At 41.8% G+C, this 20,329-nt stretch overlaps 1 protein-coding gene across 1 annotated transcript in view; it reads right to left on the bottom strand.

The window, feature by feature from the left end:
• SH2D4B (SH2 domain containing 4B) overlaps positions 1-20,329 on the bottom strand; it is a 103,165-nt gene that overhangs the window by 30,349 nt on the left and 52,487 nt on the right. Inside the window, exons 4-6 of the mRNA XM_075257974.1 lie at positions 11,270-11,417; positions 10,284-10,491; positions 8,688-8,815 (exon numbers count right to left, since the gene is read on the bottom strand). Of these exons, the coding sequence (XP_075114075.1) occupies positions 8,688-8,815; positions 10,284-10,491; positions 11,270-11,417 (484 nt within the window). The remainder of the gene's footprint in view (positions 1-8,687; positions 8,816-10,283; positions 10,492-11,269; positions 11,418-20,329) is intronic.

Below are 20,329 nucleotides of genomic sequence, written 5' to 3'. Positions count from 1 at the left end.
TCCCGATTGCTCAACCCTATTAGTGATATATACATGAATAGGGTTGAGCCGATCTTGAGATTTCAGGATGATTTTTAAAATCTGATTTTTCGATCATTTTCCAGCCGATTGTGAAATTTGTTCGATCACCTTAGAAACAAGGACACGCTTACAAAGAGAGGCATTTCTTATGCTACTGATAGAGTGGAATGATTTGCAATTGCACAAGTTTTGGGAGCACTTCTAGATGTTCTAATATGAAATCTACACCTGTATTATCCAGTACAGCATTTGTGATAGATTTTCCATCTTAATACATCTAAAACTTTAAGATTTTTTTTTTTGAAGATCACATTCAATTTTTCTATAACCATTCTTTGATAGAAAAACTTGTGTGCTTAGGGTCATTGGTTTGCAGCCTGACCCACATTCTCTTGAGATTTACTTCACAGACAGATGTCCTGACATTTTCATTTAGAATTCATTCATCTATGATGGCAAGCCGTCCTGGCCCACACGCAGCAAAGCAGGACCAAACCACCATACTTACATCGCTTTGTATCACAGATGGTCTGAGGTTTGTGTCTCCTTCCTCCCTAATGCTATTAATTGTGGCATGTAATGGGTTAAACATCTATGACGTGTTGCAGCAGGAGATGTCAGTTGCGATTTTGCTGGCATTCATCCTATGTCATTGCTAATAAAGCTATGTACATTTATAGTGTTCTGCATTAAGTACCCCTCTCATAGTATATACCTATACAGTATATACATGATTTTGCATTAAGGGGTTAAACTGTGATGCCCATTTTGTCAGTTATTTTGATATACTCGTGCATGTATACAGGATGGCTATGGCGAAAGCTTGTGCTTTGTATCGGCAATGTTTTAGTGTTTCCTTGACTATGGGAGGAGGAATATAGTTCCACTCCAGGTATTATAACAGATGACTAGCTTACCACCTGCTAACCGTATTAACAGTACAAAAATTAACCCCTTATACAGTGCGTAAGCCCCCCAGCCTATCCCACCGTGGGGATAGGCACCACTCCCAATCTGCCCAAGCGCCAACACCCCACCTTGGGCAAGCCTTATAACTATTTGTAAGAACATAAGCCTGAGACCCCAAAGGGACCCAAGTCCAACTAGGGGACACCTCAGGCTTCAATCTTCCCCACCAGGAACTCCATACCACAGATGAGGTTCTACCAAACTGCCCGCTAGGCCTTTAACCCCACAACCCCCTGGCTAACACCTATACAACAAACCCTTACAATAAAGGCGGGCAGGTGGGCCACTTCAAACACTGCCAACCATCACAATGACCTCACTCACCCCACCCCTCCTTAAATCACCTCTGGCTCCACCCCCATTTTTCCCGCTCTTCTCCGCTGTAATTAACTCCTTACGTTCCCTAATCCTAATGTACAAATATTAAAGGGTAACATTACTTAGTAAAATTTCCCAATCTGCCAATCCTGGACATTTAACCCCTTCATCTAAGACATCGAATGAGTTTTGAAGGGAAGGGCTCCTTCCTGTAGGCATTGGCACCCCCTGTGATCAGAAGGTCCCCTCAGGACTAGTGTAACAGTATTGATGAAAGTGAAATAAACCAGTAAAAGACATCAGAGGCAGAATAAGGAGACAAAAGCAATATTGAGTAGAAATTCAAGGGTCAAATCCAAATGGATAAGTCAGTGGCAAAATGAGAAGGCAAACGGATAACTAGAGCACAAGCCGAGGGTAGGAATGAAACTCTCCAAAACAGACACTAAGATACAGAGCCAAACTAGGAAACTAAATAAGTCAGCAAACTGTGTCAGGAGGGAAGGGTTTTCTATGTACTGTTATATATTATATTATATGAATATAATTCATTCATGGATACTGACCTGCTTCTCTCTTGTGTTCAATCTCACACCATGTCATGTCTTTTCTCAAATAGACGGACCAATGCAGAATGATTCATACCACTAAAAGGGAGTAGTGAACTGTGCTGTGTCACCAAATCAGATCCGTGCCCACTTCCCTAACCGTAACTTACAACTTTGCTCAGGTAATGGGGGGGGATGGAAAGCTGGAAAGAAGCTGCACCTAGGGTAACAGATTCTGAAAGGGCAAAGAGAAAGAGGCTGTCTACACCCAATGTCTCACACAGGTGTGGCCACTTCCGATATCTTCCCAATCTCTTCTGATCACAACTTACAACTTTGCTAGGGATACAGCCAGAAGCAACCATGTCTGGAGTCTACCAGATGCTGGAAGGGGGAGGGGGCGAGGGGGGCTGCACTGGGCCACATCCCTACACGCTATCTAACTGCGACTTGGCAACTTATGGGGTAACAAATAATTGAGGGTAGAGATAAGAGGGCAGATCACCGCCTGCAAATTGGAAGCACTAATGCCAACCTCATAGGGACTCTACATTCATCTCGCCGCATGGTAGATGCCATCCTGACTACACACGTACTTGGGGTCTATGTCCCTAATTGGGGTATGGCCCTCCTATAAGATACCAATAGAAAATCAAAAAATTTTAATAATACATTCTAAATACATGGTTCAATCTTATAATAAATAACAATGGAAAGAATTGGGATTTGCTGAAGTTCTCTTCCATGACTTGCTATTTGCTCCGTAGTTGTTTTTATTTTATAAATTAACATCTCGCTGCTCACATTATACATTACAGTATTTGTACAATAGATAAAATAGGAATTTAGCTTCTATTGTTCAGCTATTGTATAGAAACAGCAGAGAGTTACAAAACAAGTACAAAAAGGACATTTGTAGTGGATGTCATTATGGCCTATAATTCTACCAACAATTGACAATCTAAGATTGTTTTTCTGCTGCTGCCAACGTAATGTAAGAAGATAACCTGCATGATTGAAATGCCCATAAAGAGTACAATGGTTTTATCCTGTTAAACAGCCAATAAATACTTATGGTCTAGAATGCAAACACCGCTGGGAATATCTTTACATTTTGTTATGGGTTCATTCCAATGGAAACACATCTATTTTATGCAACATTGTATTTAACATAAAAAATGATGAGATATTTTCAGTGATATACCTTTGCCCATTTATGACCCCTAGAAATTTTTCTTTAGAGTTTAGTATAGTCAACGTCATATCTTTAGGAAGAAACAATGGGGAAGATACATTAAAAAGGTCATTTTACCTCTAGAAATTCCAGCTCTTTGCATTCTTTCAATAGGTGCCGATCCACTGATTCTGGAGCAGTTAGAATTCCTGTGGAATCAGTGCTGTTAGTTTTGGTGCCTGATATTCCACAATGAAGTAGGTAGTGTTAGGAATGATCAGACAAGGGGGAGTTTTTCAGAGCTTTCAGAGGAGACCAGTGTCGGGGTTCAGAATCACACCCCCTCCCCGATTCTTTTTTGAGACCGCCTATTTGACAGTAGAGACCATATTTAGAAAATGCACCAAAACTAACTGCTCTGATTGATCATGAATTGAGATGGGCCACCCACTTCAGCTGGGCTCAACAGAAGGCCGCCTCAGGTTCCAGATCAAAGTACTGGTAGCTGTGACTGAAAGCCGATGCACTGCACTGGCATTCAGCCGCGCACTCCGCTTCAGATTAGGCCCAATGAATGGGCCTAGTCTGGAGGAGGGTGTGTCTGCAGGCCGAATTGTGAGGTGAAATTGCCTGAAGAATGAGACCATACTGGCTCCCATTGATTTCAATGGGAGCCATCTTTTTGGTCAGGATTTTGAGGCGGATACAGGAGACCAAAAAACCCTGTGTGAACTTACTGTTACAGGAAAAGCGTAGAGCAGCACTGTATGATTATTCACAAAAGTTCCACCTTACGGCTTGGGCATAGGAGCTATTCCTCCTATGTCTGCAACAGATTGCCAAGATAGTGTAAGCCGACGGCTGGTCAGGTAATGGAGGGGTGTACATCTCACCCAGACTACTCAGGTGGGTGAGATGAGAAAACTCCAGAAGGAATGTTTGTTCTCATCAGACAACTTTTGTCGTCTGAGCATTTTGGTAAATGTTCAGTACTGGGCTAGATTTTTCGGAATGACAGGATTGGTAGAGGGACCTGTCATTCCACCCCCTCCAGTCCACACTTTGGGGATGATCCGGCAGCGACTCAGCTGCAGAGAGTCTCCTCGTCAAGGAGGTTTAAGAAGTCAGCGCCAGCAGCAACACTTGGGCAGAGCTTGGCTGGAGAGCTGACAGAGAGGTCATATTTTTGGAGCTGTGTCCTGAATGATTCTATTGCCTTTTTTGGATTTCTGTTATTCTAGGTGAGGTAACCTATTCTGACATTAGGAATAACCCTTTAAGAAGAGAGAGATTAGGGAAATGAAGTCACTCTGTGTCTGAATTGTGACAATGCATGCCACTCTACTGGCATGCATCTAATCTTTGTCCAAGACCAAGAACAGGCCCTTTACTCGCCCCAAATTTCCTCTATATGGTGTCTTTTGTTTATTTCTTCCTTTGCTAAACAACATAAAGTGAATAGTAATATACTATTATAGTGTAGGTTTTTTTTGTTTTTGTTTTTGTTTTTTTTACATTTTACAAAACTTAGCCTGGCCAAACAATGTAAAAACTATCCACGTACTTCTATAATTGAGTTTTTGATGCATATAAAGTGCCTGAATAAAAAATTTGGTAAAAGTGAACATGGCGAAAAACAAGATATCAGAAGGAAACATCTGTGCCATGTCAATAGGAAAGTGTTAGGCCAGAAGATGTAGAGCAAGAAAAAGATGAGGAAGCAAGTAAATTTCATTGTCAAATAAATGTTTATTTTCATCCACAGCGCCAACCTGACACACCTCAGTAACCACATATCCACCAGAAGTGAGGAAAACTTTACATTTGTGTAAATGAATTAGGCATGGATCCATGGGAATCTGCCATCGCTGACAGTGTGGATGACGTCACTGCCGCCGTCTGCCTGTCCAGCGATCACGTTCCATACTGTACTAATTTCATTGCCTTTTATTAAAGTGTAGTATTTGAAATTTCCGTATAAAATAACACAGCCAAATGTGTTGCTATGCCCCGAAAAGGGATAATCTAGTTGTAAAATCTATTGCTACTTCCGATACCATAGTGTGTGTAAGGCTGGGTTCACACGGGGTTCTCTGGGCTGGATTTTGATGCGGAATCCACGTCAGAATCCGGCTTAAAAAAATCGCCTCCCATTGATTTCAATGGGACCTGTTCATTTTCTTTTTTTTTTTTTTTTTTCTGCTAGCAGAACTGCCTTTTCTTGCCGTGGATTCTGTGGCGGAATCTACCACAGGGTCCACAGCACCAACACTCCATCCTGACTAGGCCCATTCATTTGGACCTAATCCTGGGGAGAATGGAATGCCCCAATTGGAGGCTGGTGCACTGCTCTGACATCCAGTTGCGGCTAGCCGGTTTTTGGACCGGATTCTGAGACGGCATCACATCTCTTAGATAATAGCAAACATAGATACAGACCAAAACTGTTGACCGTGATAAATGACCCAACAACATAGAATTACAAAAACAAACAAAAAAATGACTTAATCTTTAATCAATCAATAAATAAAAACAGCACCACAATAGTCAATAATGCACAAGGATATAAAATAATCTGAAAATCAGATTCTGAAAACTCATGCAGACTCATTCTATAGAATTGTGTGGTCCCAATCCCTCCCAAGATTATTAGGATATGCCACAAACGGTGTTACTCCTCCTTGGTTCCGGTGTGACTCCTTGCTGCCGGCCTGACCCACGTCATGTCTGTGACGTCATTGAAGAGGCCCAAAGACTGGACTGGAACCCAGTGTTGCTAGGCATCCCAGACAACAGGCCATACCATCCACGCCGTTATGTCACATGAGAGACGCCGTCTTGTGTCATTGGTCAAAGGTCTGTTATGTATCTTATTTGGCTAATTAATAATCCCCTTCTTTTCAACATAGTTCAATGCGGAGTCCCATTAGCTCTGGGATGAAATACATTTAGAGATGCATTAGGGAAACGGTCAGGGCTTCTTTGGGGAGTCATTTTGGGGGATACTACCAGTGTTAAAGGGCCTAACAAGTAGGGTTGAGCCAATCTTGAGATTTCAGGATTGTTTTTAAAATTCATTTTCCATCCGAACCCGATCCCAATTCCGTTCTTAATGCAAGTCAATGGGATTTTTTTAATGATCGAAAATCGGATTTTAAAAACGATCCTGTTCACTACACACTGTGGAGTCCAAAAATTGAAGGCTGTATAGTGATTAAAAAATTCGCCGGCCACTTAGTCTACTCCCCGGAGCTCCAGGCACCCCCGCCTCCCTAGGCTAGTGTTACTGATGCAGGGAGAAGGCGGGGCTTATTGTGGCTTAGAGTATGGGCGGGTACAGGGCGGGGAGACGTGAGTGCATCACACATGTCTCCCCTCCCTGTACCCGCCCACACTCTCCTAAGCTACTAAAAGCCCCGCCTACTCCCAGCATCAGTAACGCTAGCCTAAGGAGGCGGGGGAGTAAATGGTGCTTTGCTAGTATGTGAAAGAGAGGACAGAGAACAACCCGAAGCTCTGAGGAGCCGCAGTGGCTCTGTGCAGGTAAGTGGGTTGAGCGATCGGGATCGGAATTCCCATCCCAATTTTTTTTCCCAATCTTTTTAGGCGGGATCAGAACCCGATTGTGAAATTTACTCGCTCAGCCCTACTAACAAGGTGAATGCACCAAGAGTATCCCCAATGCTACAAGGTGACCATTCTTTTTTGATAAGATCATTATTAATATTTTTATATATGACTTGTGGCACTGTTTTTATTTGATTGATTTAAGGTTCCACTTTATTTCTACATGGGAGTGAAGTAAGTTCTCCTTACCAAAATGATTCAGGTATATAAGACAATAGAGGTTGAAATATTATCTGGATCCACATTTTAGCCTCTATTTTCTATTTTATATATTAGATTTTTCCTATTTAGTGATGCAAAACCAAAATGGACATGTCTGACTGTATCAGAGATGACCTGTTCAAAAATGGCTGACATTAATAAAAAAAAAAAAAATTAGGATAAAAAAATTTCTAGTTGAAATTTTGTACATTATATTTTGAGAAAATTGGGACCAAAAACATAACAGTCAAAGTGTTACCGTGACTCTCCAGTCTTTCCACAAAGGAATTTAGTGTCATCTTAAGGATGTTGATATGTGGAGGACCGGCTTCTGACACCTCACAATGTTTCCTACATCCTGTCGTAGGAAACTGACCTGCCCTCAACATCGTGTATAGTGACATGTAATAGTAGCAGGAGACACAGTATTAACTTGTAGGGTGGTTAGGATGACACACAAAGCTCTGGGTATACATTATTATTGATAGCTTGACTTTCCGAACTTATTCACATGTAACCTTGTGATGCCACTCAATGCCACCATTCTGTCTCAGTTGGAAATAGTAATCCACATTTGCAGTGTGAGAGGGATTTCTATTTTCAGTAGTTTGGCAATGGTAATGAAATACTAATGACCTGGACCAATGTTCGTTATGAACAACCACAATTACTTTTCTATAAACATGTTTCCATAGACACAGACGAAGCAAAATAGAATTTCACTGATTCTTTTATGTACCATGATGTCACTCACAAGATCAACAGATGTAGCCCAAATAACAGCTTTTCCTCTCAACCTCCCATACATATTGAGTTTGTTAGGGTATGCATTGTCATCAATGAGAAGATATAATACACCAACCCCTCTAGTAGCATCCTATTATCCACAGAATCAAAAGAATCAGGAACATGGCCGATCCTTCTTTCCGTTTCGATCACCTGTTGCCGAATAGGCAGGAGACCCCATATGCATTAGATACTGATTTGATCCTGCTAAAATGCACAGAATAGACTGATTTTTCTCTTAGGGAGCGTTCACACTACTGTTGGATTCCGTCAGCAATGTCCGTGGCTATTGTCCACACAAGATTTTAGCAACGGACACTAGTTGGTCCATCTAAAATTTCCATTCATTTCAATTTGATTTTATCTTGTATCCGTTTACAACCATGTCTGTTTTTTCAAGCGGACAAAGAAATCCTACATGCAGGACTTTTCTGTCCATTTGAAAAAACAGAAAGTAAGGCCCCATTCACACAGGGAGCGGTATGGCGTATTATGGTTCTGATTCTGACGCGGGAAGCCGCTCCGAAGTAGGCCCAAATGAATAGGCCCAGTCCGGAGGGTGCTGCCGCAAGGCGGATGCCAGAGCTGAATGAGTCGCGGAATCCGCCTGAAGAAAGGCCTGGGCAGAGCCGACTGCGAATGCCCGCACTACAAGAAAATGGCCGCTTACAGTCAAAGCGGCCATTTTCTTGTAGCACGGTCATGCGCAGTCAGCTCTGCTCAGGCCCGATGCCTGGCAGAGTGAATTCAGAGCTGGAAGACGCTGCGGGAAAGCTGTACAGAGAAGACTTCTAAAGGTAGGAGAAAAACCAGCGTTGATTGGCCAACTGTATAGCACTCGGCCAATCAACGCTGGTTCTGCATCAAATTTTTCCATTCGCATAGCGAGTGGTACTCGATCAAGTACGAGTATTTCGAATAGTATAGTATTCGATCGAATACCTACTCACTCATCTCTAGTTACAACTACTACTTTATCCCATATTAATATTTATAAGATCAAACCATACCAATAATCTTAAAATTTAAAGCAAGAGTATTACCGTGAAACCAGGCTGCAATATTCCCAGTATCTTTTTCCAAACCGGCACGTCGTGGAATCTGTTCCTCCTTAAACCAACGAACAATGACATCCTTGGTTATTGGACGAGATGGTCGTTCCCATACTTTACTAATAAAGGGAGAATTTGATTAATTCTCTGCCTGGCTCTTATTAGTAAATTTTGCTTCTGTTTTTTATATTATATTACATTTTCTATATTTATTATAATAAAGTACTCGTTCCAAAGGACAAAATAGGCTGGTCCTAAAAGGATTAACATCCTCTTTACTGGTTATTCCATAGTATACTTGGACAGCAGGAAATCTGGAATAATAATTTTCAGCAGCTGTAAAAGTTTCTAATTTTCTAACATGTCTGTTAAGTTTTAAGGATTGTGATGAGAGTCTGGAGTGAGTCTTTTTCAGATCTGGCGTGTGCATAAGTGGCAATGGGTCTATCAAATTGACTTTGATACATTTTTGAAGTATTTAACATAACTATGACTATAAGTAATTTGTGATAATAACAGGAGCAGAACTATAGAACGAAAAAGCCTGCAGTACTAGCCAGACCCTGTAGCCTAAAAGGTCTCGATGCTCCATATAAGGAAATCAACATTGCACAAAAGTTCTAGAAAGTGAGTGGGGGGCCTGGTGATTATTTTCCATTCGTATCCTGGAGCTTTAAGATCTATCAATGGACAACAATTCTGTACTTTAACCTACTTTTACTTCTCTTCAGTAGAAAATGGGACTTAAACTTATTTCTCGTAAAAATACATAAATAAATAAATATATATATATATATATATATATATATATATATATATATATTATACACACACACACACACTGTAGCAGTTCCTTGGGGAGGGGGTGGGTCAAATAGCTGCATCTCCAGTTTTATATCACCTATAGAAGTGGTTCTGTTGTCACTAGTTGCATACAAAGCTCAAATTACCAATTGTTTTTAACTAGTGGTATCTCTGGTTCTCTTAGGCTTGGCTAGGATGACAGCAACGGACATTAACAACAGCCGTGTGAACCTAGCCTTATAGCTAGACTACGACCTTGGGAACATATAAAAGCTGAGAAGCACTGTCTTAGGAGGTACAAAATCATAGATATGGGTCAACACTGTGGCTCAGTGGTTAGTACTGCAGCCTTGCAACGCTGGAATCCTGGGTTCGAATCCCACCAGGAACAACATCTGTAAGGAGTTTGTATGTTCTTCCTGTGTTTGTGTGGATTTCTGCCCATTCTACAAAGACATACTGATAGGGAAAGAAAAATGTACATTGTGATCCCTATATGGGGCTCACAATCTACATTAAAAAAAAAACAACCCATAGATACAGCTATTTGACTTGACCCTCCACTTTTTGACAAATGGTACATCTCAACATACTGGATATGATTCTCCCTGCCTATGTTTACTTAGAGCAATGTCAAAGAGCACTTTAGACCTTGTTTTCTATTAAAAGTAATTGAACTATTTTAATGACATATATTCCAAGAACGTCCACTACAATCCAATACATAAAAGTAAAAAAGTGAAATAAAGTTTAAACTTTAAAATCCATCGATAGACAACTTACTGAACTGGCACTTGAAGTTTAACAGGTGACGAATTGCTGTTCTCTTGACTTGATTCTTGCCCATTGCTGAGGTTGGCATTTTGGAATAGGTTACTCAGTCCTGCTACCTTTCCTTTCTGGATGGCTCGCAGAGATTGGCGATGATATTCTGCCCTTGCCCTGCGAGCTTTGTGTTTGCGGTCTTCATCTGCTGCCTTTGATTTAGCCACTAAAAAATTTTAAAGACATAGTAGGAAACCAGCACGTGGTAAACAAACTACTTCTGTTATTCTATTATTTTTACTTATCGGACTGTGTATTACATATCTAGTCTATTAAGACATACCAAATTTGGAAGACCAATTAGCAAATGACTTCTCCAGAGATACATAATTTACTGTTTACTCTCAGTGTCAGAGGACGGTTTGGTCATGGAGCTCCAGGCTACAATGTATTGTAAGAACCAACTGCACTCCCAGCTTGGTGCTAATGAAGGGTATTATGGGAGGAACAACAATATAAAGGCTTTTACAAGTGGTTACTGTGGCTACAAGACTGGACAATCGGATCTAATTAGTTTCCCATATTTCTCGTAAATATGATACAAACAAAAAGAAGGAAATAACGAAGTACTCTGTGCGAATCTCAGAGTCGCAGAATTACAGAATCTTAACACTGTTGATGAATTTCCAAAACTTTGATTCTCAAAAACTAAAAATGTAGTCTGGGGCCACAAATGAAATGATTTGCATATATGTTATTGTCCCCTAGCCAGTAACTTAAAAAAAAAAAGAAGCGAGCTGCCTAATTTTGCCGCAGATTCCGTGGTTGACTCATGATTCGGGCCTAATCCGGAGCAGAATGCCGCGCGAAAGTGTTCACACGCGGAATGCAAATTCTGCCATGTGAACATACCCTAAATGCAGCTTTTAGGATGAATTCTGAAATTCTATTTTTTTTAAAAAAAAGTGAAAAGGCAAAAAATAAAATAAAAAGCTTCCACGTACATTGTTCTTGCCACTCTTGCTCATCATTTTCGTTACGTTGACTTTGTAGCTGTGCTTTCTTTAGACTCAGATACAGCTCTTTTGCGCGGAGCTCTTCTCTCTGGCGAATTTGTTCCTCACCCTTCCTTCTTTCCTCATCTTCTCGTTTCTAAGTGATGATAAAAATTAATGACAGTTCTGTATTAATTCAATGTTACATATCTATTACATGTCTAATCATATTTTCCTTATACTATCCTTCTCACATCACGTTCTATTATAATTAAAAACTTACGATACAGTTACAATAGGCAATATTATAAGGAGCATGAAGACCCTGAACTGGTTACACCACAAACTAATAAAACCTATAAAAGGGAGACACTATCTTAGAATTACTTTCAGGATATATCGGGAATTATTGCTCAGGCTATATTCACACTATAGTTGTCCTCTGACAGATCGGAATAATGGACATTCTCTGGTTGATGGAAACAAACAACAAAAATCCATGGAGCATATATCACATGACCATGGAGCATATATCACATGACCATGGAGCATATATCACATGACCATGGAGCATATATCACATGACCATGGCGTATATATCACATGACTATGGACCACATATTACATGACCATGGACCATAAATCACATGACCATGGACTGATTTTTTTTTTTTTTTTTTTTTTTTTTTATTCAAGCAGAATGAGTGAGAGCAAGCAGAGATCTAGATCTAACAAAAGAAATTAATACAGAAAGTATAATGGAAAATTATTTAACTCTTCGTTATACAAAACAATAACATTTGTATCTCAGTATTTGTCTAAAATCAAACAATTCCTTTAAGTGAATGAAGCCATATACAAAATGAATTAGCCACTGTAATCCAGTAATCTAGTCTAGCCGATCACAACAACTGTAGTATGAGATTATTATAACAATATTATTTCAGGGCAAAGTTTTTGGTTTTGTTTTTATCTTTTTCCTTGGATATTTCTGACAGTGAAGAGATATCGGTAAATGCATCGATATCTCTTCTCCCAGGGCACATAATGGTAAAGCTGACACTGCGCTGAAGGCAGGGCACCGTCAGCTTTTTAGCGGTATATAAAACCACATGTGTCCAGGGACATGAAAAGATAGAGTCCCAACCCATCATATACTGTAGTAGATAAACTTCACTCCAAGGAGGTTGTATGCAAACATGTTTAATGTCTAAGATCCAAGTGTAATACAGTATATCTATTCCATATATATTCCAATGTCAATTTCCATATTCCACAAAAAGCTGTAAATATGTTTCAGATAGGCTGTGATCGCTATTGACTTTGGCGTCTACGGGATTAAACACCCGCATCATGGATGCCACAGCCAGGTCTCAGCTATATGTTATATCTGGGACTCTAAGCTTATCGCACGTACAGTGCTGAGCCTTAAAGCTGTTCATTTATGGTGCAGATTGTTAGAGTTCAATGTGTGTAATAATAAATGTGGTGTAGAGCATGTGCACTAGTTTTTTGGCACATATGTCTTGACGGCTTAGCTAATTTTTTTCACATAGCACGGCAAATATTTGCTTATAACATTGTAAAATGATTGTATTTGTCCCATAGGGGAAAAAGATACATTTCAACTTATTTTGAATATATCTATTACTGCTTTGTAGGCGTCCCCATTTGCTATTCTAGTCTGAATGGTAATATGCCATCATTTGTAAGGAGTATAAAGACATGAACACGTTGGGTTATTACTTTTGTTGCCTCTGGCAGTCTCACTAAAGAAGGAGTTCTTCTATATTCTCCTCTCTAGAGGTTTGTAATCCTTCTGATGGTTATAAGCCTAAGGCTGTCTATAGAGTCTTTATTTATTGGTCTATTTATCATACTTCATCTTCCAGTTAATGTATCATGATAGGATGGAGACCATTGGTTCCCGTTTGGTGAATAATGTGTCCCCTGTACACAGTATTATCCCCCATAGTGGCCCCTGCACACAGTATTATCCCCCATAGTGGCCCCTGCACACAGTATTATCCCCCATAGTGTCCCCTGCACACAGTATTATACCCCATAGTGGACAGCCATAAACAATTATTATACTCTGGGGTCTTTTTAGACCCCAGAGTATAATAATCGGAGACCCGAGGGAATAAAAAATTACTGTTTCTTACCTGTCCCCGGCTCTTACGCTGTCTTTTCCGCTGCCGTCCTTCTGAAATGACATGACGTCACATGACCCGGGACGCAGGCCGGGTTCATGTGATGTCAGGGAGGAGGCCTGGCAGGATCGTGGAGAGGTAAGTAACAGTGTTCTTTTATGTTTATTACCTCTCCTGGTCCGCCGATCATCATACTGAAGGAATGCAAAGACCCCCGAGTATAATGATAGTATTTGTGGGGCCCGCGGTGTCACTTACCGATCCCGGCCCAGCCAGGATCGGCAAGTGAATAGGGCCCGTAACGGCCTATTAAAAAAAATAAAAAACGCAGCGGCTGTCACTGGGCCCCTTAATGGCGCGGGCCCTGTGGCAGCCGCCTCCGCTGCCTCTGTGGTAGTTACACTCCTGCCAAGGGCTTAAGCGCAATGACTATTTGCCGGCCGCTTACACGCATTCCTATGGGAGCGAGGTATTTGACGAATACTATTCGCTCAACACTAATGCTGAATAATTCCATGAGAAATAGACCCAAAGATGGCCGTCTTCTCCTGGATTTTTGCCTATGCTCACTATAATAAGACCATGGTACAATGCCTGTACAAAATACACTCACCGGCCACTTTATTAGGTACACCTGTCCAACTGCTCGTTAACACTTAATTTCTAATCAGCCAATCACATGGTGGCAACTCAGTGCATTTAGGCATGTAGACATGGTCAAGACAATCTCCTGCAGTTCAAACCAAGCATCAGTATGGGGAAGAAAGGTGATTTGAGTGCCTTTGAACGTGGCATGGTTGTTGGTGCCAGAAGGGCTGGTCTGAGTATTTCAGAAACTGCTGATCTACTGGGATTTTCACGCACAACCATCTCTAGGGTTTACAGAGAATGGTCCGAAAAAGAAAAAACATCCAGTGAGCGGCAGTTCTGTGGGCGGAAATGCGTTGTTGATGCCAGAGGTCAGAGGAGAATGGCCAGACTGATTCGAGCTGATAGAAAGGCAACAGTGACTCAAATAGCCACCCGTTACAACCAAGGTAGCCAGAAGAGCATCTCTGAACGCACAGTACGTCGAACTTTGAGGCAGATGGGCTACAGCAGCAGAAGACCACACCGGGTGCCACTCCTTTCGGCTAAGAACAGGAAACTGAGGCTACAATTTGCACAAGCTCATCGAAATTGGACAATTGAAGATTGGAAAAACGTTGCCTGGTCTGATGAGTCTCGATTTCTGCTGCGACATTCGGATGGTAGGGTCAGAATTTGGCGTCAACAACATGAAAGCATGGATCCATCCTGCCTTGTATCAACGGTTCAGGCTGGTGGTGGTGGTGGTGTCATGGTGTGGGGAATATTTTCTTGGCACTCTTTGGGCCCCTTGGTACCAATTGAGCATCGTTGCAACACCAAAGCCTACCTGAGTATTGTTGCTGACCATGTCCATCCCTTTATGACCACAATGTACCCAACATCTGATGGCTACTTTCAGCAGGATAATGCGCCATGTCATAAAGCTGGAATCATCTCAGACTGGTTTCTTGAACATGACAATGAGTTCACTGTACTCCAATGGCCTCCACAGTCACCAGATCTCAATCCAATAGAGCATCTTTGGGATGTGGTGGAACGGGAGATTCGCATCATGGATGTGCAGCCGACAAATCTGCGGCAACTGTGTGATGCCATCATGTCAATATGGACCAAAATCTCTGAGGAATGCTTCCAGCACCTTGTTGAATCTATGCCACGAAGAATTGAGGCAGTTCTGAAGGCAAAAGGGGGTCCAACCCGTTACTAGCATGGTGTACCTAATAAAGTGGCCGGTGAGTGTATATAATAAATTGTCACTTACAAACACAAAAAGGAAAAAAAAAAAATTCAAGATTACAATTCATTAGAGCATAAACAACACTACAGCGAATATGTGACCTGACATATAAAGGATGAAGCTATAGGTCATACATGTATGGAACAAATAACATCGGGACTTACAAATTAACTAAGACACAAACCTCTAATGAATAGCAATTATGTTATAATGGAAACAAAGTGCATTAGTGCAGGTCACATGATATGTAAAGAGAGATTACGAACACATATAAGTGGATGAAACCAAACAGGATTGACATCCATCCCCCGAGACACAGCCATTTTATCAGAACATGTGAACATGTGCCATTCTTCCTTATAAAATGGGTTAGTGATTTCTACTTGCATAGTATGTGACATTCTTTCACTTTACATGCTTTTGCAATATGTATGCACTAATGCACTTCCATTACAACATAATTATGTATAGGAGGTTCATGTCATACTAAGATATGCACGGATGTTATGGGTGACACATGACCATGGATTCTGTCCTTTATGTATTGTCATACTCTTCTTAATAACATCTTAAAAGAATATTTAACCCTGAATTTGCCTACATTTTCTGCATGTGATGATGTATTTTCTTGAAGATGCCTTACTGGTATACACTTGTATGCTACGCATTATAGCCGTACTATATATAGCTGCAAGAAAAAGTAAGTGAACCTGTTGGAATGATCTGCATTTCTGCATTGATTACTAATAAAGATCTGCCAAAAGTGCAATACACAAGCATTGTGGGGGAATTTATTAAGACTGGGGCAGTGGGAATGTCACTATGCCAAGCCATAGTTTGCCCAGTTGCAGAATCTTCGTTACCACCAAATGTATCTGACCTCCTTCCTCAGGACTATGCTAACATCTTCAGTAACAATGGATATGAAGGTAATGCAGTAGTTTATTCCCACTAGCATATTACATCTCCCAGCAGATATGGCCGCCAAGTTATCGTTACTAAATGTTGTCTGTTCCCTTCCCCTCCAATAGGCCATACATACATATACTACCTGATTCTGCTGCTGCTGTTCAGTTTGCCATAGCACAAAAACACTCTCCTTTCCTGTTATTTAAAGGGCCAGTGAGCGTACCAGTAAACCCTCCCTAGCCTCTTTCTCTCAGTCTACATCATCATAATCAGCCTGAGCAATTAGGTTCCTAGTTCACCAGTGTCTTGTAAAGTATACCTGTATGCTAACAGATTCCATGTTCTTCCCCCTTAAGGCAGCTGTGCACAGCTTCCATAGAGCTACTGCACAAGTTCCAGCCCAGTCCCATGACTGTGTCATCATCATCAAAGGTCATATTGCAGGACTGCAAAATACCAGCAATAAGTATAGTCAACAGTTTGCAGTCCTGTATGTAGCTTGTAGGAAGCACCTGAAGTAAAGTGCAAACTCCTACAGTGGTGGAAAAGCCTTCCTGCCTGGTCTCTCAGGAATAAACTGGTTATCACCCCCCCCCCCCCCCACAATAAATGGTAATTAACATTTACATAATAGAGGGCTTAGTTGTCTTGTCTTTATGAACTATGTAACTGTATAGCACTGGGGTTGAGCCGACCTTGAGATTTCAGGATCGTTTTTGAAATCCAATTTCTGATCATTTTCCATCTGAACTCAATCCCAATTCCGATCCTAATGCAAGTCAGTGGGATTTTTTTTTAATGATTGAAGATCTGATTTTAAAAACTATCCCATTCACTACACAGCATGGAGTCCAAAAAGCAAAGGCTTCAATTTTTGGACTCCATGCTGTGTAGTGATTAAAAAATCTGCTGGCTACTTAGTCCCCCCTGCTGTCTGGTTACCAGCACAGAACTGCTGCCACCTCCCCTCCCAATGTGTGTGCCTCTTCCTACAGCTCTGGCCTGTTGTTCTGTCAGTTTCTCTCCTCTCTCATTCAGATGCTGATAGAGCGCCGTACGCGCCCCCGTCTCCCTAGTGAATCACTCACGTCTCCTTGCCCTGTACCGCCCACACTCTCCTAAGCCACAACAAGCCCCACCTACTCCCAGCATCAGTAACACTAACCTAGGGAGGCAGGGGTGCACACGGCATTCTGCCAGCATGTGATTGAGAGAGGAGAGGACAGAGAACAACGGCCCGGAGCTCCAGGGAGTGGCATCGGTTCTGTGCAGGTAAATTACAGTTAAGGTGCAGGTAAGGATTGAGCGATCGGGATCGGAATTCCGTTCCTGGTCTTTTTTAGGCGGGATCGGAACCCGATCATGAAATTTACTTGATCGCCGATCTGGATCCGATCCCGATCACTCAACCCTATGTAGCACTGAAAATATATTAGGAGCAGACAGTCACTAAGTGAAATGTTCCAGAATTCTCGTAGACTCCCTTTAAAGGGATTCTACCATTAAAAAACTATTTTTTTTCTAGGTAACATGTCGGAATAGCCTTTAGAAAGGCTGTTCGTCTCCAACCTTTGGAAGTGCTCTCCGCTGCGCCGTTCGTTCGAAATACCGGTATGCTAATTAGTTCTCTAACAGCGATGGGGGTGGGCACCAGCGCAGGAAAACAGACTGCAGCGCCGCCTCTATGTTCTTCTGTATCCTCCCCTTCCTTCTTCGGCTTGATGTCGGACGCCTGCGTAATACACTCTGTTCGGCGAAAACTTTGAGGAACGTACTGTGCATGCGTGAAATTGCAGTGTCGGCACTATGGCCGCGAGCATGCGCAGTACGTTCAGCACAGTTCGCTGAACAGAGCATACTGCGCAGGCGTCTGACATCAAGCCGAAGAAGGAAGGGGAGGATACAGAAGAACATAGAGGTGGCGCTGCAGTCTGTTTTCGAGCAGCAATGGGGACGCCCCCATCGCATCTCCTGCGCTAGGGGACGCCCCATCGCTGCGAGAGAACTAATTAGCAAACCGGTATTTCGAACGAACGGCGCGGCGGAGAGCACTTCCAAAGGTAGGAGACGAACAGCCTTTCTAAAGGCTATTCCGATGTGTTACCTAGAAAAAAATAGTTTTTTAATGGTAGAATCCCTTTAACTATTCCGGTCATACTGGCCATGTAATACTGATTAAGTCTAAATCTACTTTGTGTAAGTGTCAGACCAATTGAAATAGAAGCCTCAGAAGAAAACTATGATTTACTATCGTTTCTATGAACCAAAATGTGCTAAACGTCTCCTCTGTTTTCTTCTTACAGTATAATAAGAGGTTTTTATTTGCCTCTGTTCATTCCATCCTCCTACTGCTGCATATTTAACATATCCCATAGTATTGAAAATGACGCCAGGACTTTGAGCTCGCCTGCGTTTTATGGTAACGCTTTAAAATAATGGAAGGCGCATTAATGAATAGGTAAATTATAACGGGGTTCTGGGGAAAGTGCTACTTTAGCAGCGCATTAGTTCAACATGATTAACATAGTTATAATGAACACTAAATGAGATTCTAATGATGTGAAGGAGTAAGGAGTCACTGAGAAAGAAAAGGAGAGGGCGGGTTGGCAGCTTTATGAGAATAGTTCATATGAGCAGAAGAATGTAGAAGTAATAAAAGGACAGAGATAACGTGACCTGTAATACTGCGCTAGCAGGTGCTTAAACCCTGAAATTATAGAAGGGTCCCCGCGAGGGCACAGAATTTCATTTACGGGTTTAACTCCGAAGCTGCCAAAGTGAGAGGCTCTAAACAAACCAACCACAACGTGTTTCTGCATTCAGTGAACCTGGCAACACATAATAATATAGAGAGTAGAGATGAGCGAGTAGTATTCCATCGAATACTTCACTCCCATAGGAATGCGGCCAAACACCAAGGGGTTAAGCGCATCCAATATTCACTGCGCTTAACCCCTTGGTGTTCGGCCGCTTACACACATTCCTATGGGAGCGAGATATTTAATAGAATACTACTCACTCATCTCTATTAGATGGCATTAATACGTGGGGAGAAAAATAAGAGAACAGTGGAGGAATCGGAATGGAGATGAGCAAAGTATTTCCTCTTAAGTTTGGGGACCCATGTGCCGTAAATGTCAGTGGAAACTACACAGAAAAAAACGAGGTGTTTTACAGTCACTGTGTAGTGGCTAAAATTCGCTAAAAGATAAAATACGTGCAGTGCACATGCTACGATTTCCAAAACTGGTACGGTTTTGGAAATGCAACATGTCAATTATACCTACGAAAACAATGGTATTATTGAAGCAGAAACTCCACAGAGGAAACTTCTGGGAAAAGCACGTAAATGTGAAAAGCACGTAATGCATTGCAGCTGCCATTCTTCCTGCGGTGTTTTTTTTCCTACAGGAAGCTACATGGGGCCTTAGCCTAAAATGGGATACAAAATAACCAGTAGATATGTTTACATTTTAAACATGTGATATAAAAATGTGTTAGTCTTAGGGTAAGTTCACATGGGGTTTTTTGGTCAGGATTTTGAGGCGGAGACTGCTCCCACTGAAATCAATAGGAGCCGCTCAGGTCTTTTTTTCCGGGAGCAGTTTGTTCCGGCTCCCGTAAAAAGAAGTGAGGTGCTCATTCTTCAGTCCGATCCGCCTCGTGACATCCGCCTAAAGAAACTCCCTCCTCTCGACTAGGCCCACTCATTGGGCCTAATCCGGAGCGGAGCGCGCGACTGGATGCTGGTGCAGCGCGGCTACTCTGTTTTTGGTCTGGAACCTGAGGCCCATGTGAACTTACCCTAAGGCTACACAGGAGGGGCTCAGTGCAGGATTTCCATAGCAGACATCCCCCAGCATACCCGCCCATGGCAGAAGTCAGTGAAAATCGTCCAGTTTCTACCATGTACTTTCCCTTGTTGCTGGCTAAAACCTGTGGCTTACTCTGCAGCCATAATTGACATGCTGGGGATTGAAAAGCTGCAGAATAAATAAATTTACCTGTTCACGGATCATGCATTTTAGGATTACCTAGGGTTGAGCTGATCTTAAGATTTCAGGGTCGTTTTTAAAATCTGATTTTCAATCATTTTCCAGTCGATCACGATCGTGAAATTTGCTCGATCGCCAATCGGGATCCAATCTTTCCTGAACACGATCGTTCAACCCTAGTAAT

This window comes from Leptodactylus fuscus, chromosome 10 (assembly GCF_031893055.1).
Source record: "Leptodactylus fuscus isolate aLepFus1 chromosome 10, aLepFus1.hap2, whole genome shotgun sequence".
NCBI lineage: Eukaryota > Metazoa > Chordata > Amphibia > Anura > Leptodactylidae > Leptodactylus > Leptodactylus fuscus.
This window is presented reverse-complemented; position numbering and strand designations above follow the sequence as displayed.